This window comes from Acinonyx jubatus, chromosome B1 (genome assembly GCF_027475565.1).
Source record: "Acinonyx jubatus isolate Ajub_Pintada_27869175 chromosome B1, VMU_Ajub_asm_v1.0, whole genome shotgun sequence".
Lineage (NCBI taxonomy): Eukaryota > Metazoa > Chordata > Mammalia > Carnivora > Felidae > Acinonyx > Acinonyx jubatus.
Genome location: NC_069382.1, coordinates 166,641,154 through 166,665,069, shown reverse-complemented (window position 1 = coordinate 166,665,069; position 23,916 = coordinate 166,641,154). Strand labels below are relative to the sequence as shown.

The 23,916-nt window shown below is 43.4% G+C and overlaps 1 protein-coding gene across 3 annotated transcripts in view; it reads right to left on the bottom strand.

Moving 5' to 3' along the window:
• BEND4 (BEN domain containing 4) overlaps positions 1-20,026 on the bottom strand; it is a 33,664-nt gene extending 13,638 nt beyond the window's left edge. The window contains exons 1-3 of one of the 3 annotated variants that reach the window (XM_027056146.2): positions 19,402-20,026; positions 13,530-13,667; positions 11,474-12,040 (exon numbers count right to left, since the gene is read on the bottom strand). In XM_027056146.2, the coding sequence (XP_026911947.2) occupies positions 11,474-12,040; positions 13,530-13,667; positions 19,402-19,888 (1,192 nt within the window). In that variant the 5' untranslated portion in view covers positions 19,889-20,026. The remainder of the gene's footprint in view (positions 1-11,473; positions 12,041-13,529; positions 13,668-19,401) is intronic. The other 2 variants (XM_027056158.2, XM_027056153.2) reach the window with 2 other exon arrangements.
• Between the last annotated feature and the right edge of the window lie 3,890 nt (positions 20,027-23,916).

The following is a 23,916-nucleotide window of genomic DNA, read 5'->3' as shown; positions in this document are numbered from 1 at the left end:
TCCGGGTTTCCACTAACTGTGTGGCCCCACTGAACTTGTGTCCAAGTCTCCTGCAACCAGCGTGGAGTGGGAGGCTCCCAATGGCAGCACTGGGTCCTTCCCGGTTTGTGCTCAGAAGCAAACACCGCTGTACACGTCACTGCTTTGCCAAGTGACACATGCAAGGTGTTACTCTGGATTTATTTGGGAAGTCTTTTTTTTTAATAATTTTTTTTAATGTTTATTTATTATTGAGAGGCAGAGAGACACAGAGTGTGAGCAGGGGAGGGGGGGTGGGGGGAGACACAGAATCCCAAGCAGGCTCCAGGCTCTGAGCTGTCAGCACAGAGTCCAACGCGAGGCTCGAACTCACGAACTGCAAAATCATGACCTGAGCCAAAGTCTGTTACCTGACCAACTGAGCCACCCAGGTGCCCCTATTTGGGAAGTCTTAGTAAAATTTGCAAATACTCATGGACTGATTAGGATTTGAATGAGACTTCTTTTGATCCTTTACCCGTATTTTTTAGTCATTAAGATGTCTAAGAAAAAATGTTTAAATGAAACACTAAAATGCTTACAAAACTGAATATTCAGCATGACCTCAACCATGTTATGAATAATTATGTACATAAAGAGATTGAAAAGAAATAAACCAAAGTGTTAATAATAATTAAAAACGATTATATTTTAGTAGCAAGACTAGGATAGTTAACACTATCATCCTTGTAAAAACCAGTTTAAAAACATTTCTACAGTGGGCATGTATTATAATTTAAAAGTGGTTTGAAGAATATCTACATAATTATTATCCCCCCCGCCTTCCTTTGCTATATATTATCTGCAGTGTTTGTACACAGCCCTGGAAAGGCTTGGAGGCCGACTCTCCCATCTCCTAGCAGTGCTAAGCTATGAGCAAGGCCAGCTGATTCAAATGTTGGAAGAAAACAGAATTTCATGCTCATTTACTGGCTGTAGGGGGCAAGTGGGTCCTGCAGGTTGATATCTGGGCACAAGACTGAAGGCCAGGAAGACAAGACAAAGCTATTTAGCCAGTTATGAAAGAGAACTCAGTTGTTAAGTGTCCGATTCTTGGTGTCAGCTCAGGTCATGATCTTGCAATTTGGTGGGTTTGAACCCCATGTCAGGGTCCATGCTGACAGCATGGAGGCTGCTTGGGATTCTCTCTCTCTCCCTCTGCCCCTCCCCCCCTCATGCTGTCTCTCTCAAATAAATGTAAAAAAAAAAAAAAAAAAAAAAAAGAAATAGCCACCAGGCATGATGCTGGGCCCTGAGTAACACCCTCCTCCAGCCCCTCCCTAGTGCGCTCCTGGCCCTGACCCTCACAAGGCAGAGGCCTCCAGGCCCCTTTCCAGCACAGGGCATGTCCCTGCTGTTACAGATTTGAAACATCGCTCTCTGCTAGGGCTCTTTGGAGGGTTGCCTAGATTTATAATAGGGAAGCTGTAGAATCAAATGAAATATTTTTGGTGGAAAAAAAAAAAAAAGAAAGTCTGGAAAATAGAGATAGTTGTGTCTATTCAAGAGGGATGAAAGCAGAAGGAAACATTATCCTGACCCACAGCTACACCATGCTGCCTTCCCAGAGAAGCACTGGGCACTGAGAAGGCAATCGTGCCCAGTGTCCTCCTGCCCTGCTGTTGTGTCAATCTACAGTTTTGTGGACACACTGTGGAATTTCCCAGTGAGCACATGTGGCCCTCAGAGATGGGGAATAAGAGGCCTTTGCTTCCTTTGAGATTCCTGCAGTCCTGGCCAGACACTGCTCCTCTGGCCTCCAAGAGATGAGAGATGGGGTCAGGGCTTCCACCAAGAAAGGAGCAGCAGGATCCTCAAGAGGCTGATTATGCCCCAGACACCTCACATCCAACTGCCTCCTCACGCACACTCTGAATTAAGCAAGTCATTCCCGTCGATGGAGAAGCTACCACCTCGGACCCATTGGGCAGGTTTCATGTATTTACTTATATATTCTGCAAAAGAAAGACACACGCACCTAGCAGGTTTAATGAGACAATAAATGAGGAACCAAAAACTGTAAAAGCTTCTATTAAAGGGAAGGGAGAATATAAAGGTTCCCCAAATGTCCCTAGGTGTATCCTGATATTGAGAATTTCCACCCCCAGCCATGTAATAGCATTTTAATTTTTTTTAATGTTTATTTTTGAGAGAGAGAGAGAGAGAGAGAGAGAGAGAGAGAGAGCACGTGCACGCGAGGGAGGAGCAGAGAGAGAGGGAGACTGATTCTGAAGCAGGCTCCAGGCTCTGAGCTGTCAGCACAGAACCTGACGCAGGGCTCGAACCCACACACAGTGAGATCACACCTGAGCTGAAGCTTGATGCTTAACCAACTGAACCACCCAGGCGCTCACCACATAACAGCATTTTAAAATGCATACCAGAGAATCCTAGAAAGAGCAAAAAGCCTGAGAGGAAAAAAGCAAATTAGGAACATCTTTCATGTCAACAGATAAAGACTGAGGGAAACAGGTTACAAATACTCTGTTGGGTATCTAAGACATCCAGATGAATGTGCTACTCTCAAAAACAAACACACCCTCTAGCTTGGATGGCTTGATTTTGTCATGGCCAGTGTTAAGTTAGTTAAATCCACACAGACAGGGTCTTCAACACATTCTCAGTACTAGTATATAATAGCTGACAAGAAGGCGTGAGAAGAATTGGTCCCAAAGTAATCCATGGGTACTTTTTTTCCCCTTAACGTACTGCCTCTGGCACTAGGAACTGTGTGATTCTGGGCAAGTTACTCAACCTCTCTTAGGCTCTGTTATCTCATCTGTAAAACCTGGACAATTGCCTACTGTATACAGTTACTGTAAAGTTTAAAATAATACACGTAAAGCAGAAAGCACCCAGTAGATACTGCCTAATGTAAGCTATTATTATTTTACGAGTAGGAGCCTAGTGAGTTCCTTAAAGGTTACTTCACTGACTGCTGACTTTGTTTTAAGGCTCTTCCAAGGAAAACTGTTCCAATTCTGTTTTTTCCCCCCATATTAAGGGTGCTTGGGCTTGAGTACCCAATTTTCATTGCAGATCATTATGTTAAAATTTTGATCAGAGTAGAGTTTCTCTTCTTGTTTCTCAAGCATTTAATCTACTTTGCTGTATAATTGTTTTTAAAGACTTACAAAATACAACACCTGTGATTTTATAGGGAGATTGAAATTATTTACTGTCCTCTGATGACCATGCCATCTGTGCGATTATATCATCTTTAAGCGTCCTATTCACATTGTGTCTGTAAGGTAGAAGCACCTGAATTGTAAATATGAAGAAATAAACGATGAGCTTTAGAAAATACTCAGCCTTACAGATGCATGGTTATGCTTTTGATTATGACAATGTCCCATTTCTAATTTATTTATTTATTTATTGTTTAAATTTCTTTAATGTTTATTTATTTTTGAGAGAGAGACACAGAGCGTGAGTGGGGAAAGGGTGGAGAGGGAGACACAGAATCGAAAACAGGCTCCAGGCTCTGAGCTGTCAGCACAGAGTCCGACGCAGGTCTTGAACCGTCAAACCATGAGATCATGACCTGAGCCAAAGTCAGATGCCCAACTGGTTGAGCCACCCAGGCGCCCCCCCAACTCTGTCTAATTTAACTGATGAGGGTAGATGCCACAACATGCCTGACACTGGGCTAGGATTTAGGATACACAGATAATGTTGACTTCATCTCTGCCTTCAAGGAGCTCAGATGGCCAGCCTCTCTTCATATTGGGACACCAGGGAGAGATAGAAAGAGAAAAAACAAATACACACAGTAAAAACTTCCCGATACTGACTTTCACAGACATATACATGATATATTATGGTAAGTGGTTAATTCTGCCTGGGAACAGGGAGGGGTAGAATTTGTTACAGAGGTGAGTGTCACCTGAACTGGGTACTGAAGGATGAGTTGGAATTTCTCAAGTGGGGAAAAGAAGAATATGTTCTTGAAATGGAAGGAACAGCAGGAGTTAAGGGAAAACCAGAAGCAAGTATAAGGTTGCACAGGAATCACAACTGTCCAGTGGGGTTGGAATACTTGGTGTATGGTGGGAGCTGAGAGTCTAGTCTCTAAAAATGGACAGGAAAAGATTCAGGTAGAAAGAGACCCCATGTGTCATACTGAGTGCTGGAATTTACTCTACAGACCAGGTGAAGCCTTTAGAGGCTTTTTAGCAGGGAGAGGCTGGAGTCTGGGAGTAGGTGAGTGGCTACTGAAGTAGTCCATGTTGAGATAGGCCCAGATGAAAACAGTGGGGAGAGGAGGAACCCATACTGATGTGTATCCAAAAGGTGGAATCCAGAGAGGAGACTGATAGGACATAGGGGAGAGACATGCGTAATGGATGGATTGGAGGTTTCTAACCTGGGTAACTGCATACTGACCTCTTTTTAAGGATACCACTTACAACTGGGGGCGCCCTGGGTGGCTCAGCTGGTTAAGCGTCTGACTTCAGCTCAGGTCATGATCTCATGGTTTGTGAGTCTGAGCCCTGTGTTGGGCACTGTGCTGTCAGCTCAGAGCTTGAAGCCTGCTTCAGATTCTGTCTTCCTCTCTCTGCCCTTTCCCCACTCACACACTGTCTCAAAAATAAACAAACATTTAAAAAAATTAACAAAAATACCACTTACAATCTAAGAAAAACACTTAAAATTTCTGTATTACTAGGCACAGAACACTTTCCCTCTGTTTCTTTCTTTTTTTAAAAATGTTTACTTATTTTGAGAGAGAGAGATAGAGAGTGTGAGCGAGCAGGGGAGGGGCAGAGAAAAAGGGAGACAGAATCCCAAGCAGGCTTCAGCTGTCAGCACAGAGCCTGATGCAGGGCTCGATCTCACGAACTGTGAGATCACAACCTGAGCCGACACCAAGTCTCTGCCGCCTAACCAACTGTGCCACCCAGGCTCCCCTCCTCTCTCTGTTTTTAAAGTTGCTATTTATTGAGCACTTACTGGAAGAACTAATAGACATCCAACTGCTACTGAATGAACTTAATACTTCCAACATTCTAATAGTATTTTTTTTTTAATGTTTATTTATTTTTGAGAGAGAGACACAGAGCGTGAGCAGGGGAGAGGTAGAGAGAGGAGAGACACAGAATCTGAAGCAGGCTCCAGGCTCCCAGCTGTCAGCAGAGAGCCCGACGCGGGGCTCGACCTCACAATCCGCGAGATCATGACCCGAGCCAAAGTCGGACGCTCAACCGACTGAGCCACCCAGGCACCCCGTAATAGTATTATTAATTTCATGGTACAGAAAGAAACTGAGGTTCAGAATGGTTGATTTGCCAAAAATCACAGCTAGCAAATAGCAGAAGCAGAAATCCAAACCCAGGTTTGACTCCAAACCCATTGTCTTTTATCATATTCTGTCTCTCTCAATCTCATGGCCATAGCAAGAGTTATGAGGACTTTTACCAATTTCTAAGTAAAAGAACTAAATCCTTTATACATCTCTGTTCCTATCATTTGCTCTAAGTTTTTACTCAGGATATATTCACGGGTCTTCATCCTCCTTAGAACCCCCCACACTAAACGTGGACAATAGGCTTCTGAGGACTAGAAGCCGCCCTGAACATTCCTGCACAGGCACTTCTGGGCATGTGTAAGTGGGAGGCTGCCGAGAGGGCCCCAGGACATCCACAACACACTCACTCCAGGGGCTTTTTACTGTTGTAAAATTATCTAAAAAACGGACATTACTGATTTATCTTTCTAAAATATTCTTAGAAAATGACAACTGTGGACTAATAGGATCAGTGGTGCATAATTCAAGGTGAGTTTTCTGGTTTGTACTCTTTTAAGTACAATCCACCCTCATTATTTGCAGAGCACATGTTTTCAAATTTGCCAATTTGCTAAAATGTATTTGTAACTGTCAAATCCATGTTTCCTGGTGCTCTAGCAGTCATCTGTGGACTTTTGCAGATCACTGAAAACCTGGGTTGCACAATGCACACATTCCCAGCTAAGGCTGAACAAGGTTTAACACTTCAGCTGTTTGTTTCAGCTCATAGGGTAACAAGTGTTCTTCTCTTCACGTGCCATGTTTTTCATATTTTGTGCTTTTTCTTGGTGATTCTGCTGTTTAAAAGGTACCCCAAACACAGAGCTGAAGTGCGGTCTAGAGTTCCTAAGTTCAGGAATGCTATGATGAGCCTTAGGGAGAAAATACGTATTAGATAAGCTTCATTCACACATGAGTTATAGGGCTGTTGGCTGTGAGTTCAATGTTAATCTGACAACGCTATATATTAAATAAAGTCTCTTTAGACAGAAACATACATAAAATAAGGTTATGCATTGATCAGTTGGTAAAAATGTGACTAAAGGTTCTCAGGAACATAGCTCTGTACTTTTCCTGGGGGTAACGCTTTGGTATTCGCTAATTCAGTCTTGACGGTGACTTTATAGAACATAACTACAATGAATAGTAAGAATCGACTGTATTTTTGGGGTGGAAGAGGGTAATACACTAGATCTAGAATCAAGAGACTTTGATTATAATCCTAGCTCTGCCACGGGGGCGCCTGGGTGGCTTCGTCAGTTAAGCATCCAACTCTTGATTTCGGCTCAGGTCATGATCTCCAGGTTCGTGAGTTTGAGACCTGCACTGGGCTCTGTGCTGACAGTGTGGAGCTGCATGGGATTCCCTGTCTCACTCCCTCTCTGCTCCTCCCCTGCTCATGCTCCCTCTCTCAAAGTCAAATAAATAAACTTAAAAAAAATAATAATCCTAGCTCTGCCACAGACTTCACCTATCCAGGTTTCAACCTCTTTGCCTATAAAATAGGAATATTAATATTTGTTTGGAGTTATGAAGATAAATTGATAATTATAAATGTACTTTTTAAAAAAGTAGAAAGTCCTTGGGGTGCGTGGGTGGCTCAGTCAGTTGAACGTCTGACTTAGGATCACATCATGATCTCACAGTTCATGGGTTTGAGCTTGTGTTGGGCTCTGTGCTGACAGAGCCTGGAGCCTGCTTCAGATTCTCTGTCTCCCTCTCTCTCTGCCCCTCCCCTGCTTGTGCACGCACGCTTTATCTCTTTCAAAAATAAATAAACATGCAAATATAAAAGTAGAAAATTCTTTGATAACATTAATAGTGTACTTCTATCTGGCACTTAGAACATCCCAAGGTATTTTTAAAAAATGTTTACTTATTTTATTTTGAGAGACGAAAAGAGATAGCACAGGTGGGGGAGGAACAGAGAGGGAGAGAAAGAGAAAGAATCCCAATCAGGCTCCTTGCTGTCAGGGTAGAGCCCAATGTGGGGCTTGATTCAACAAACTGTTGAGATCATCTTAGCCAAAATCAAGAGTTGGCCGCCTAACCAACTGAGCCATCCAGGCACCCCCAATCTCAAGGTGTTTTTAATATGTCATAATTATTTTACTTTGGAAGTTATTTTTTTAAATTACCATATTTTATGATCCTAAGACCCACATTTTTTTTGTGTTTTAAAATCTCTGAGCTTGTTCAAAGATGCAATTATGATTCACAGTGTTTTTTCCTTCTTTCTTAGTGGAACATAGAATATTGGCGCATCTTGCATTCAATGGGTCTTAAATTAGATGACATACAGTATTTTGTATCTATCCTCCCTTAGGTTCTCTCATCTTGTGTTGACTGTATGCTTTCTAAACAAGCATGCAGGGGGCACCTGGGTGGCTCAGTTGGTTAAGCATCTGATTTCGGCTCAGGTCATGACCTTGTGGTTTGTGAGTTTGAATCCCACATTGGGCTCACTGCCGTCAGCCTGTCAGCATAGAGCCCATTTCAGATCCTCTGTCCCCCCCCCCCGCCCCTCCCCTGCTCGCGCTCTCCCAACAAACAAACGTGCCAGCTCTAAACTGACACCCTCTCCAGTGAGAAGATTTCCCAACATTTTCCTTCTTTTAATAACGTCTCAACTTTTTGTAATCCTGATCTAAATATCAATTCTGTGGCTTTTTACTTTTAACCTATCTTTGCTTTCTTGCCTTTAAAAAATTAAACTTTTCAACTGACTTTCTTAATTTCTAGTGTGATCATCTAACACCAAAGAGTAAGTGCTAATGCTCTTTCCTTGGGATAAAATATTTAATCGCCTACATCTGCAAGTAACTGTGGACAGGAAGTCAGAGTATTATTCTCCAGAAGCCCCTTGCTTGCATGTGGCTGATATTAATCAACAGGACTTTGTGGAGTGTTTCACAAATAAAAGTTACCCAGCCCTCCCAGGTGGTGCTGGAGGTGCACCTTCCCCAAACTCTTCCTTCTTTAGAAAGGTCTGCACTTTCCCATCCTCTTTTATAGTTGCCCTTCCTAGATACGAATGCTTTATTTCAGGAAAAGAAAATAAAGAAACAGGAATCTCAAAATTACTCAATAGCACAACTCTGGAGTGGCAGAGAAGGAGCTAAACCCAGGGTCTCAGCTCTGACCTGGGGCAGGTGTCCCTATCTTCTTGTTAACTTTATTTCCTCTGAATGCTTTGTGTCTTTTTGAAGTTTATTTTGAGAGAGAGAGAGAGCGGGGCAGAGACAGAGAGGGAGAGACAGAACCCCAACTAGGCTCCACATTGTCAGCACAGAGCCCAACTCAGGGCTCGAACCTACAAATCATGAGATCATGACCTAAGCTGAAATCGAGAGTCGGACATTTAATCAACTAAGCCACCCAGGCGCCCTGAATGCTTTCTCCTTTGTACTCATCCATCCTGTTTGGCTGTAAATACAGTTATATCACAACATAAGGGTAATTTCTACCCAGGAAGGTTGCAGGTGCTTCCGTGGAAATGCACTGCCCTCTGGAACAACAGAGGTCTTTTGAAGCCATTGGGAAACAGTGATGATTATTAAGGAAAATCCATCCCAAATTCCACAGGAGAGTTACTGCTTGCAAAATACTCTTGTTAGATGCAAAACCAGAGTGTACTACTTGCTGCACTTTTCTTCAAACGACTGTCTAAAAGTTACAGATTTCCCCCACAAAATTAGTAGCTAATGGAGTGAAAGGTGAATTCTTAGGTGATCACTATCTGGTTTGCAAGTGACACGTTCAACTGGACACCCAATACTAAGGTGTCCCTAGGTAATGAGTACATGTGTTAAATAAGCTAATCTTTCTTCAATTTTACACTAAGTTTTTTCTGTTCATAATTGACAAACTGATTTTTATTTACATAGTTGAGTTTCAGTATGAATTATAGCAATCATGGTTCTCCATATGAAATGGCTATTGATTCAAGTTTATGGAGGGGACTGTCAACAGAGCTGGAATATTTGCACTAACAGTGGTGACCACACCCTAATTTCAACAAGTGTCCTTCAATACTGGACCATCAAGAAGGCTCAAGAAATTTCAGCATTTTCATCTTTCTGGAAATGGAAAAAGACGGTGATTAGTGGCAGGTCAGCAGTGAGTTAGTTATATCCACGACACAGCCCTTCCACCTGGCACAGTTTGGGAAATGGGAGGACTAAACCCCAAATTTGCTTGATATTTACCAAGGTCAAATATTTAGGACTGGGAATTAGACAATACCACTCTGGACTTCTGTGTCACCTGTCCCTGCGCTCTGAAACTCTTACCCACAGTTCTGAATGGCTGATGTAAGTATCTAAAATTGGCTGATCTCCAGGATAGTATTTTCTCCCCCAGAAAGGCAGAGAGGAGGGTGGGGAGTAAGATGGAAAACACCCCTTTGGGTCGGATCAAACCCATAATTAACTGACCATAATTTATGGAATTGTGAAAGCTGTAAAATCCCAGCATGTTAGCTACACCCCTCTCTTTCTCTGCCATGGAGAACCCAGTGGAACAATGGTTCCACTGTATTCTTTGAGCTCTACCCAGTGTCTCCTGTGGTCCCTGCCTTCCCGACTTGGGAAGACACCACGGCCCTTTTATCTAACCCCAACGCTCAACTGCAAAGAGAGAGAATGTTTTCTTACATTTTTTTAGTATTTATTTTTGAGAGAGAAAGAGAGAGACACACACAGTGCAAGTGGGGGAGGGCAGAGAGGGAGACACAGAATACAAAGCAGATTCCAGGCTCTGAGATGTCAGCACAGAGCCCAATGAGGGGCTTGAATCCATGAGACGGGAGATCATGACCTGAGCCAAAGTCAGATGCTTAACCGACTGAGCCACCCAGGCACCCCAGAGAGAGAATGAGTTTACTTCACCTCCTGCACACACGACTCCCCCACAACATGACTGCATTAAACCTAATTCCAAAATATTCTGAACCAAACCTCAGGTCTATTTGAGTAATGCTTTCAAATGAAAGGACAGAAAGAAAATAGATTTCTGATCTGGCAATTCTTAACACTTGTTTTTTGCTTCCTAAGGGAACTAATAAACAAGTGGGTAATGTTCTTCAATATTTCCTTATTTTTAAGTCAGTTGCCAAACTGGGCGGTTCAAAGACACTGAGTTAGGAAACGAACATACTTTCTATTTATATTTATGTATCGGCCTTTAAAATTTTTAACATGCTATATATGCTTTATTTTGAAATATACTTTATTAGTATACTAGGACATGTATGTAGTTAACCAAGAAGCGTGTACATTGGTGGATACATTCTCAAAATTTTTTATCAGTGGGCTGCACGATTAAAAGGATTTGAAGATATTGCTCTAGCTAATGATCTCACTATCTTTTGTAAGCCACAGACATGCAGGAATGAATTCAAAGGTATAAGCAAAATTGGTACCTTTTCAAATAGTAAAAAAAAATGGCTTTGTAACCCAGAGAAGATCTTGCCATAAAGATGACTTTACTATGCAGCAAATCTAATGTCTCTAAGAGGCAGGAAATGCCTGCTTTGCCAGGGGCACAAATAGTTTGAGATCTGCTTAATAACTGGTCTGTCTTTGATCTTTTCCTTTCAGTTTACAGTTGCTCATTTAACAGGGAGCTTGCATGCTAAAAAGAGAAGATACCTGTTGAAACTTAACAAGAATGGCAAGAAATGAATGGAACAGAAGAGACCACTTGTTCAGTACTACTCAAGTCCAACCACCGAAGGTATCAGTTCACTTTCATCTTTATTACTAACTAATAAAACACAACAAAATCTTTAAAAATACAAAAGCCGCTTTTAAAAAAGAGGGCCACATTTTGAAGAAAACTCAGGCTCAAGGTACTTGGCCTATTTCAATCTTATTGCACCACGTCTGGAATCTTTTTCATATGGACAGAGACATCTTTGAATAGGGTGGTGGTCTTCAGGCCTATATCTCTTAAGATTGGACTTAAACATAGAACAAGGCTAGTAGTTTATCCTGAAACTTCTGTGTGGTACTGGAAGGGTAAGGACACCCTGTGCATGCCTGTTTTTTCAACTTTTTTACCTCACTGGCCAAAACCATACATATACATGCGTGCATGCACGCATGCACACAGAGACACCAGGAAGGAATGATCTGCAGTTAGCTTGCAAGGAATATGGCACAGTACCTGGGATGCTCTCTAATTTCCGTCTGAGCTCTTCATTTTCTTGTTGCAGTGAAATAACCTCCTGCTCCAGCTCTTGGCATCTAGGACAGTAGCCTTCCTCTTCCTCCTCCTCTTCCTCCTCGGGCAGTGTAGAAGAGGACGGGTGACCATGGGATTCGGATGTCGCCGGGGAGGTCCAGCCACCTAGTGTATGCACGGGGGAGGTTGACAGAGGATCCACGTCGGCCAGGTGGCCATACTCACTGACTGATGAGGTGTTTGGAGTTGGAAAGCTCCCCGAGAGCAGGTAATTTTGTAGGGAGTCAGTGAAAACCCTCAAAAAGGCAGAAGTTTGTTGTTTCCTTTGCATATATTGCATGTCTATGTCTACATTATCTGACGTCTGACTGTGGACCCCTTTCCCGACGTGACACTGTTCCTGTCTCTCAGTATAACTCGAGCCTTCCTGCTTGACACAAGAAATCATGGATTGAGAATGGTTGGAGTCCAGTAGTTTTCCTCCACAATTTAAGAGACTAAGAACTCGACTGCATTGCTGGGCAAAGGCATCCAAGATCATACGACTCTCTGAAACACATGAAAAAACACATCAGAGACGGACAGCCAAAGACAAGGGTAAGTAAGGTCCTCAATTTTGAGGTTAACATTCAAAAATGTTAAAATTATGTATTTCTACTCTCCATCCCAAACCAAGGTAACACAGTGAATGTACTTTTAGTAGGATGCATAGCTTCCTGTCATTCTGCAACCAGAGGGTGTCTGAAGAGTCATTCCCAGTCCCTCATTCTGGGAAATGGCTGCACTGTGACTTTGGGCACCACAGAGAGATTTCCCTCTCTGTGGCATTAACTGGCCTGTACAAGTCTGAACTCACACCTTTGGCTTCATTAAGATCCTTACTCTAACGAATCGAGCCAGCTACCGCAGACTCAATTCCTCCTTGATAGGAGGGCTTACAGCAATCATTAGTTCTATTTCTGGAGTGCCCTCATGCCCTTGCTATTAATCAGCTAATACAATCCCTGACGAGAGTACGTTGCTTCCAGATGCAAACTGGAGAAGAAAGATAAGTCTTTTTGAAGAGCTCACTAGACATCTAAAGTAAAACAAAGGATGGCCTATAAGGCAAAAGATGATGAGCCCAAAAGTAAAACTGTGTTATCCAACATCTGTGTTCACTATTCTTTCTCTTCATTTATCTGTGAACTTGGATTTCTTGTCAAGGCCAATATTTAGGCCAATCCATACAAGTATCATGTAAAAAGCAGTAGTGCTTCTTCCATGAGCCTCTTCCATTAGGTTGCCAAATCTTTTAAACGGCATGTGTCCAGACTGCTGGTTAGTTGACATAAATGTATTCTAAAGCATACTAATTGTCAATCAGTGAAAAATAAAAAGCAAATGGAAAACAATCAGTTCAAACAACCAAAAACACCTCAAAAATTGTGCAAATGTGATTTAATTCTGTTAGTCTTGGGTCTTGAAAATTCACTCTAAATGCAAATATCACGAGGTGCAGCCTCTTCTTTCTGGACTACCACCCAGAATGGGCTATTTATAAATATACAGAGATACTTTATAGGGCTTGTATACAGCTATAGGATGCCTCTCATTTCATCTCTTCCCTATCCAGAATAATGGCAACAAACAAAATACTGTAGATTTTAGATGCCAATAAGTATTTATGATAGAAATTTAACTAGCTACCTACTGTTTCTGAAAATGTTGGCTCTATCTTTTTCTCAGGGGAAAAAACTTTAAAAATGAAAAATGGTGAAATGTTTGAGGGCTTCTATGGGAACAACAAAATATTTACTGAATGCATGTGGGTCCTCTCATAAATATATAGATCTTCATTTGTAACACTGGACATTGCTTTGGCTGCATTCTGGGTAGGCTGAGAGTCCATGGGACTACTTTGTTCTTGCCATGGTGCTTTCCCATGCTTAGGAGCAGTACCACCCTTAGACATAGGGAGGGGGGCCCTGCCCTAATCATCCTCCTCCATCCCTTCCCCTCCCCATGGTAAGGTACCCAAGATCCAGGAATTCCTTACTTAAACTGCTTCGAGGGCCTGTGCTGGACTCTTCCCTGAGCCATCCTCCCAAGGATAGACCATGGTGCCAGAGCCTGGAAGTTTGGACGGGGGCATCCATTCGTGTGTATGTGAGGCTCCTCCTATTAGAAGATGAAGCTGGGGGTGGGGAGAGAAGGCCATGGGCTGGCTGAAAACTCCAAAGTCAGATCTGGTCATTAAGGTATATTTGTCAGGGGAGGTGGATGGAACATATTTTATTTAATAGTTTGTTAATTATTTAGATATATGGTATGTAGGCCTGCATCTGTACTCTTGTCCTAAATCCCACAAATATTAGGCACAGGCCTGTTTTTTACACAGTGATTTTGAGTGCTGAAGAAGAAAACCAGATGTCAGGCATAGTTTCAGGCTAGAATTGATTGATGGGCTGGGAACTTCACTGAAGCAGCAGCCAGGACAAAGTTCACTTGCTATACTAGAGAAAAGGGAGATGGATATAAGAAGTATCTTTTACACACCAAACAGTGGAATTGATGCCTCTGCCCCCTGCCAGATGGAAGGGAAGGACTGAGCCCCTGATTTAAACCAAAACGTAATGGGGAAAGACCTTAAATATTTGGGTATTAATTCTTTACACTGACCAAAACCAAATAAACAAAGTAAACAGCTGAACCATAAAAGTGGGAAGCCTTAAGATGTTGCACAGTGGTCTTCATTTCCGGGTTTTTGTTCTTTTATTAGTAAAATCAAAGAATGTTATTGATCACGAATTTTCAATTCTAGCACACTGGCAGTTTTCATTCATTTTAATCCTATAATCCCATTCTAGACCTGAAGTTGTATTTACTGTTTGCATTTTAATCAGCATGGCCCTAACTGATTTACAGCCTATACACCTTTAACGTAACCTTGATGAAAGGAACAAAATATGCAAAGAAAGGCTAAAATAGAAGTGGCTATAAAGAATTGCTCAAATATATTTGTTCAATGTCCTAAAACACACTCAGCAGCTTTAATCATATTGATACATCACATTAGAGTATAGATTTTAAGGGAAAATATCTGACTTAGGGACAAACATGATTCGTTTTCTTAATTGAAGGATAAGCTTGTAATATGCTGAGAAAAAAATCATTATGTAATACACTACATTATGAAGATAATGTATTAAAGTGCACCCAGAGTATCAGAGAATAGCTACAACCATGAAACACTTCTTGCCTTCAGTTTTTACAAATGCTTCATTCTGAATTTGTTCTCAGAATTGATAGATGCAAAAATAACAACCATAAAAAGTTGAATTTCTCCTTTTTGGTACCTTAAAATATTTAAATACTGTTTTAACGTCAATATACGGAAAGATATGATGAACAATATTACTATTACACTCGGCAGAAAACAGCAAATCTTTCTACCTACTACATATTGCAGCCAGCAATACTTTAGCTTTCCAGACAGAATATAATTAGAAATGCAAGTACTGTGCAATGCTCATTATCGCTAAGAAATGGAGAAAAGTTCTGTTTTCATATGAACACAATTGAATGGTCACTGACCCATGATTCTTAATTGAGCAAAGTATGAACATGTATTTTGAAATTTTTTAACTGTTTTTTTTCTTCCTAGTTACAGAATGCTCCACTCAAGAGATGGCAGGGAAGAACACCAACAGTTTACAAAGGGGCTTTAAAACTACCTACTTTATTCTTAACTTCTCTAAAATTAAACACCACAAAATATTCATACAGCACAACCACGAAGCACTATAAAGTGACCACTTGTAATTTATTTTGCTCTATTGCACAATCTGTTGGGATAGTATCATGTTGGAAATTTTGCCTAGTCTGATTCCAAAATCTGAACCCATGATTATTTATAATTAAAAAATTCATTTCTAGAAATTCTTCTGAATGTAAGTGGTTTAAGCCATCCTACATCTGATAAGTGAATAAGAAGAGGGATGGGAACTCGGCAATCAAACACAGGCGCCTTACTTTAATGTCCTTCTTTGTAAGTAAAGCCTTGAATGGAATTTGCCCATCACAGCACATACCCAAGAGTATTCTGTTACTATGAAGGAGATCACAGCCATCGAGATTAGTGGTAACCTTTTGATTTTAACCCAGTGGAGGGTGAAATATATTAATATTAAAAATGCAGAAGCAGAAAAAATTTTTTGTGACCTATTATCATGTATCCATACATTATATCTACCAAAAGGATTTCCAGCTAGTTCAAAATAGATGATTTCCTTAAAACATTAATATAACTTCTTAAGAGAAGACTTCAAGGCATAGAAAATAGAAGTTAGAAAATGAAAGCATCTTTGGAAACATCACCCTTGTCTTAAATCAATGAACTATGTCTTAAAAAAAAATGCCATCCAATTTTTTTTCATAATGGCAAACATCAAAACAGCAAAACAGGATGCAATTTTTCTAAATAAATAAATCAATGATGTGTCAAAAATTAACAGATGAGTTAATATACTTGGTGCTATCAAAACCAGATGGTGCTTCCTAATATTCATCCTGCTCAGTCAATCCCTGAATATTTTCTGGACCATCGGTATATAAAATAGGATGCTGCTATTTGTGATGGCAAACAAAAGCAATCATGCCTGCCAAGCACATACTATAACAGGCAGCATTTCAGCTCTGCTAGACAGAAAGTAATTAGAATGCTTTTAATGTCCAAAAGAATGATGCTGATAGGCTGCCACAGATGTGTAGATTTATGAATATTTATATGGTGGTTTATAGCTGACACTTTTATCAGTTGAAGAAGATAAAATATCTGCCTGACTCAAAAGCTTGACAGTCAGGTTAATAAAATCTCATTAAAGAGAATGACCTATGCAATTATATAGGATTTATTGTAATTCATTTTTGATTGTACTCTGCTTAAAGATGCAATTTCCCATTTCCTGATGCCAAATTTAGGCTGCATATCAAGATCTACGTGGGTTTTAACTCTAAGCCTCCCACAGAGGAAAAATACACTTTTAAAACCATGGTATATTACCCCTTTTAGGGAAAATTATACTCTTCATGAGATTTTATAAGAATGCTGAAAAATCTATTTTTAATCACATTTCTCCTCTCAATGGTTTATGGCTTTTAATGGGAAATAAGATTCACTTCAACCTTTTCATCTTTTCACTGCCTTTACGCTGGACACTCAGTTTTATCTCTTCTATCCTTGACTCATTTCATCACATCAATGTTTTGGCTATTTTCAGTCTATTAGGTGGCCCTCGAGGCTACAGTAACACTTCTGTGAGGGTGCAACAAGCAACTTACCACCTCCTCCAGCCCCCTCCTCAATATGCTTAAATGGTGTCTGTCTGTACACACATGCTCATTGGTTCAAAGTGGAACCACTAGTTCCTCAAAGAGCCAATCAGCTCTTAAGGTGACTGTCCCTCTGATGGCCACTCACATCTCTGTGCTGGGTTAAGAGATGGGTTTGTCCATCAATGATTAATATTATGACCACAATTCAGGATGTCTAGTACTATGGCCTTTTTTTTTTTTTCTTTTTGCTGCCAGACCATTTTCTTCATTGCATGGAAGAAACCTACTATCCAATTTCCATTTTTCCAACAAGCAAATGGCATCCTGCCCTTGGTGCTATCAAGCTTACTCTTTATGACCTGAAAGAAACAAAGAAAGAAAGAACGAACGAACGAAAGCAAGCAAGTAAGCAAGCAGCCTTTAAGAATAAAAGGTAATAAAAAATATAGGGAGTTTCAGGGGTATCAAACAAAGCCCCTTTTCACTCTTTTAGATTCAGTGATGTTGTGATTTCCACCTGGGGATGGAGACAAAATTAGCTAAGAAGAAACACTGAAAGAGTACATTTACAACAAGGTGAAAAAGGAAAACAACACCCACAAACTCCTTGTGAATGAAAGACAGCAAGGACACTGCCAGAGTAGGAAGGAGCATGGAAAGGACAGCAAGTGGCTGGTGCAGAAAAAAGAAACAATGCAGGAAAAATAGCAGGAAAAAGCAAGGTTAAAACTATGGATGAAAATGGCAATGAGGGAGCAGATTTATAGTGTATAAAAGGAAATAAAAGATTGAAAGACAGCAAAGACTAAAAGGAGAAAGCAAGATGAGATTAAAGACTGAACAGGCAGATAAAAAAGGGGAACCCTCCCCCAGTAAACATGGTGGAACCAAGGTTATGCAAGGGAGTAAACAAATACAGAACATGGGAAAAGAACCCAAACTGCTGAGAAAGAACATAAAAAAAGATAAAGATTAAGCAGAACTAGGGAATAAACACGGGCATGAGCTAAAAGTAGTATAAATAAGACTCCAAACGCAGAGAGAAAGAACACAAACCTACTACTAAGAAGGGGAGAACACAGAAGAAAAATGAGAAAAATGGAAGTGGATGGGTAGCCTAACAATGAATATAAAAAGAGAATATTGGGTCAAGGGCAACTGAAAATAAAAAACCCACCCCACCAACAATAAGACACCTACACAAGAACCCCACTCAAAGCCAACAAACAGCTCCAAATCAGTGAGACATGTGACAGAACAGGAAGTCTTCACTATTACCTGTAATTAGATTTTCTTTCTCAAAACCAATCCCTCATGTGTCAAAATATTGACAAACAACATAACATTAGCATAGGCGTCTATAACTCATTTAGAGACAATGCTCACATTTTCATTAGGACAAAAGCCTTGGACTCACCGATATGCAGAATTTGGGGGGTTCTAAAATACCAAAAGAGGCCTGAGCAGGAACTTTTAGTTCTGATAAGCGAGATAAACGCGGAGGGCCCTTGGGCCAGGCCCCCAGGCTACGGCTTTTCTACCAGCCCACCTCCCATAGCTTAACCCGCAGGAGAGCTGGCTTTTCCCAGGGGACCTCCTGCAGCCTCCCGGTGGAGAGGCATTTCTTCAAGGGGCAGGACAGATGCTCGGGAGGCTCGCGACCCCGGGGTGCAGCCCCCACACTCCTGGTGGGGAAGGGGTATGAGCGGCGGGCCCCGAGAGCCCGGGGTGGGGGTGGGGGAATCTTCTGGGCTGGGGGGAGGGGCGGGACGTCTCCTTCCCTAAAGTCCGCTACAGGGGCGAGCGTCAGGTCCACCCGCGTGGCTGGTGCAGAGGAACCCGCTGTCTGACACGGTTTGGGACTCTGGGGTGGGTGGGGAAAGAGCGGCAGAGGGAGCGGACAGCGCGCGCATGAGAAACACAAGCGCACAGAAAAAAAAAAAAAAAAGAACCCAAGAGCCAGCCGAGTGGACCGCGACAGAGTAATAGTGCACCAAAGAGGTGGTTAAAAAGATAATCAGAAGGCCAGGAAAGAGAGAGAGAAGGAAAAACAAGAAGAGAAGAAAGAGAGGTAAATGAAGAAGTGGAAGGAAAAAGTGAAACAGCCAAGGATAAAGGGAAGGCGTCCCCGAGCGCCGCCAGAGCAGCCCCAGCCTCTCCGGGAGCGGCCGTGGCGGTCACCCTGGGGTGTCCGGCGCGCGGCCTCGGCGCCAAGCCTGCTTCTCTGACCCCCGCCCGAAAGACCCCTGCCGCCGACCGCCACAGCCCGGCTTCCTGGGCGCGAAGCCGCAACCGAGCGCGGAGCCACCTGTTAGGAGGCGCGCGCGCCGTCGGAAGCTCCGCACGCGGCGGCGGCGGGGAATCCTCTAGAAGTTGCTGCCCGCGCGTGGAGGCCTCAGGGGTGCGCTCGGACGCCCGACTCTCTCTCGGCCCGGACTGCACTAGCCCCTCTCCACCTCTCCGCTCTCCCCTCACGACCCTCCCGCCAGTCCGGCGCGCGGAAAAGGTGTCCGCCATGCCCAGCTTCTGGCTCCCGGGCCCCCACCCCTCCCCGCGGCCGAGCGGGAAGGAAAGTTGCGCCCAGGAGTTGGTACCTGCGCTGAGCTCCAGGCTGGCGCCGTCGCTGCCCGCGCTGCTGCTGCCCGCGGCGGCCGCCGGGCCCGGGCCATACCTGACGACGGCGGCGAAGGACGAGGATGATGAGGCGGCGGGGGACGCCGGCGGCGGCGCCGGAGTCCTCAGGTGGCCCTGGGACGCGGCGGGCGTGCACGATGGAGACGACGACGACGCGGCGGCGGCTGCCCGGCCGGGCCCGGCGGGGTAGGTGCTCTGCGCCTGGAACTGCTGCGGCGGCGGCGGCTCGCTGCTGCTGATGGAGACGGCGGCGTGCGGCGCGAAAGGCGGCGGGGGCGGCGGCGGCGGCCGGACGTGCGGCAGCTCCACCAGGGTGGGTCTGTCGTAGCGCTTGGCCAGCGCCGGTCTCTTGCTGGGGAACGTCTTGAGGACGCTGTAGGGGCTGCGCTGCTTGTAGATTTTGGGGACGCTGGGCCCCTCCTCCGCCGGCTGCATCTCCTCCTCCATCCTGCGCCTCGGGGCCGGTCCCCGGTCGCACGCCCCCTCCCCGCCGGGCGCCGGGCTCCGAGGGTGCCTCCGCCTCCCGCCCGCCGGCTCTGCCCGAGTACGCGCGTGTGGGAGGGTGTGTGCCTGTGCCTGGGCCGCCGCCGCCACCACTGCCGCCTGTCGCTGAGGCTGGCATAGCTGAGCCCCCGCGCGGGGGGCTGCCGCCCGAGCGCTGATTGACAGGCCGCCTCGCCAATGCCTGGAGGGAGAAAGGAGGTAAAGAGCAAGTGTTTAGGGTAATATCTGCTAATGATAATGGGGGCGGGGGCGGGGCCTGGCGCCGCCGCCGCCGCCCGTGGGGTCCGCGCGCCGGGTGTGCGCCTCCGACGGGGGGAGGGAGGGGGAAAGCCGGATCCCGAGGGCGCGCGGGTAAACAGGGCGAGGTTCCGGCCAGCGCGAGACTTTGGAGCCCCACGTGCAGACTTGAGGCTTCTGCCGTTGCGGGCGGGGTTAAGCTTCGGAAATGAGCCCCTGGCGCCCCCTACGTGACCCCAAACTCTCGGGGTTGCACAGAGGGGCTGGTAGTAGTTGGGGCGGGGCGTGTGTCCTTTGGGAAGGTATCCCCACAGCCAGTTGTTCTGCCCACGGGGAATTGCTCCCCCAATCTTCTGTAAAGAACGGCTTGAAGGTCCTGAGCCATGGTCGCTGCGCGTTGTTTGCACTTCTCGGGGTCTGCCCACATGGTCTTTGAGCTCATGCATATCACAAGGCCGCACAGGGCGTCGGACTTTTACGTTATTTTATTAATTTCCCATAGGAGCCCCGAAAGTGTGTAACAGAATCATTTACTCCATTCTGCAGATGAGTAAACCGAGGCTCGCGAGGTAATTGCCCAAAGCCAGACACTCAGGGAATGTGTAGTCGAGTGCAGAGATGCATCCAGATCATTTGAATTCATATCCTCACTCCTCATAGCACGTAGACTGTCTGTGCAATTGAGGGAAAAATATGACCAGATACCTCCCTTTGGGATGGTGATTAGATACTTTCAACAATGTCATTTGATATATACGTAAATGTGCTTGTAGAACCAAGGCGGCCTAAGAGCTTGCCTCCTGCATCGCCCACTGCATCTGGGGCCACCAGGCCAATGTTTCTGGAAGACACACAATTTCAGTAATTATTTGAATGAGAGAAGAGCCTCTGTGGTCTGGAGGAGGATCCCCATGGAGTAGCGCTGTCTTCAAATCTAGAGGAGTGTCCTGGCCTCTCCCAGAGGCTCCTTGGAGCAAATCAGCCTTCCCCTAGGTCAGCTCCAATGCCAGCATACTCCTTCCCAGGAACATTGGTTGCCAGCCGTCAGTCTTCATTTTCCAGGTTTAGGATTCTGGGTGCATCTCCTCTCTGATATATGACTCCCCTCTCTCCACTCTGAAGTTAACATTTCTTTTCAGTTTTCCTTTTAATCTTGGGAAAGTGACCCATTTTCTTCTGTGGGTTCAGGTCTTTTCCTCTTATTTCCCATATCTCCCTTCTCTTAGAAGCCTTCTCTCCGTTGGTTCAGCCTCTGTGTTCCTCCACCTAGGATAGTCTCCCTTTCTCCTGCAACCTCCTCAGATCATGCTGTGGGTACCCCCCCCTTCCATTTATTAGAGATGAAATAAATAATGCCATAAATAAAAGTATTTGGGAGTCCAGGAACTGTCAGGGCTGATTAGGGCATAGAGGACATTTTCTTTCTCATTATGCAAAAGCATTTCATGGGGAAATAAAAGAGGTTTCATTGTAACTCATGCATGTCATATTTCAAGGAATTCAAGATATTAATCATATTTAACATTATTTGCAACGTTTCTCCCTGGCTTCTGAAAACTGCTAAATGAGGACACGTGGATCACTAGGAAAAAAGGAGACAAGCATGAGAGGGACAGTTAAGAAATAATGAAATGCTGGTAAAAGACAGGGAGAGAGAATGAGATGCCAAAGAGATGTCTCTTAGGCACATAAGTGAGAAATGGGGGAGCTGCTTCTGAGACGTGAGACAGCTGAAATTGAATGATATACTGGAAGAAATAAATGATAACAAACCTTCCCACACTTTTCTTCCTATAAAGCAGTTCTGAATTTTGCATCGAAATGTTTCCCTCCCACTTTACTCCCAGATAATTTGCCAATAAGCTGTGGCTTTTGAAAAGCAATTGGGGTAGTGGCAGTGTGTGTGTGTGAGGTGGCTTCAAGGGGAGAGATTCTTGAGTCCTTCTACTGAAGAAGTAATTTCCTATGCCTGAGAGCTTTCTCTTTTGCTTATGTATTTTTTGTTTGTATCATCCTCACCACTTAAACACCTTAAGAGACTGGGAACAGTATTTCTGTTGTCATATTTTCCCAACTAAAAGGACCTACTTTCCTATATGTCAAAAAGTGGTCGTTTCTGTAAAAGTAAATGCTAAAATTAGTGATCCAGCTTTAAAAGAAAAGGTGGGGGGAAGGCTCCTAGTGGAAAAATATTGGAAATTTGAAAATGATCAACTTTCAGGTCTTCATGCTAACAGTTGAGTCCATAGATAAATGAAGCGCTTTCTCAAGATCACTCTTGAGAAAATAAAATGGGCATTTTTTCCAACTGTATAGTTGAACTCAATTTTAAAATTGTAACTGGCCACTAATCCCTGCCTGGGCTTGTACTTAGCTGAGTATCGGACATAAGTAATGTATTGAAGTGTTTATAAAATCACTGGTAGCACTTTGTAAGCATCTTTCTGTAAGTTATAGTCTAAATTATCAGATGGTGACTTTGCTGATATCTTCTCTTTAGGGTCTCATAGGGGCTGATAGGATGGTAATTACACCTATGCTTTAAATCTCTTTAGATATTTACTCTTATCTCAAGAAAAAAAAAAGGTAGTGAACTTTTAAAAGCCAAGTGGCTATTTATGGACAGGGTGATTTTTGATTGGCAGCATGTCAATTCCTTGAGCCATCCAGAGTATAGCTTTTAAGTAATAAGCCAGCCATGGGAAATGCTTTTTATTGCACCAATTTCAATGATATTTAATGAGCTTCTGATTGACTGTTTGATCTCCCAATGTTTTGTGCTACTTTTAATTCATTTCGTATAATAGAAAAAAAAAGTAATTGGAATAAAATTTTGTGACAAGATAATGACCTTCCACTTTGAAATTAAATGTCTGATTAGCTTCAACATTTTAATGCGGAGATGATATTGCGGCAGGAATAGGAGTGTGCACACCATCATTTGGTGGAAAATGTCTGAGGATTACTTTGCTTTTCCCGTTGCATGACAGAAAGGGTGTAGTAGCCATAGAATCCTAGCCTTGTAGTACTAGAAGAGCCCTTCAGGCTCCTTTATTCTTGTGACCGAGCCTATGCCTATGGTTTTGCTATGACATTCCCAAGTGGTTGTACAAACCCTGCCTACATACTTCCAGTGATACCTGAATACCTCACTACTTCCAGAAGCATCATTCACCCAAGGATTGTTTGGTTGTTGTTGTTGTTGTTTTTAAGTAAGCTCTTTGTCCAATGTGGGGCTTGAAGTCATGACCCCATGATTATATGCTCTACTGACTGAGTCAGCCAGGTGCCCTTCACCCAAGGATTTATTCAACAAATATTTTTTGAATGCCTACTATGTGCTAGATACCTTTCTAAGCATTGGGGGATATAATGGAACCAGATTCCAAGATCCTACTATTATGGAATTTGGGTGGGCAGGTAATAAATAAACTAGAAACTAACCAAACAATGTTAGCATATCACATTTACATAATATAATAAATACATACATGTATATGCTTATATGATTATTTTACTAATATTAATATATAAAAAGCATATGTAATAATAGCACAATTATTGACAGTATTTCAGAAATAATTGTGATAAAAAAATAGGATGGGGATGTTACTTTTGATAGAATAGTGTGTATGAGAAGATCTTTCTGAGGTGGAACAGTTGAGCTGAGAGTTTACTCAAGAAAAAAAGCCATCCATGAAAAGAGCCGTCCAGGCTGAGGGACAGCAGGTGCA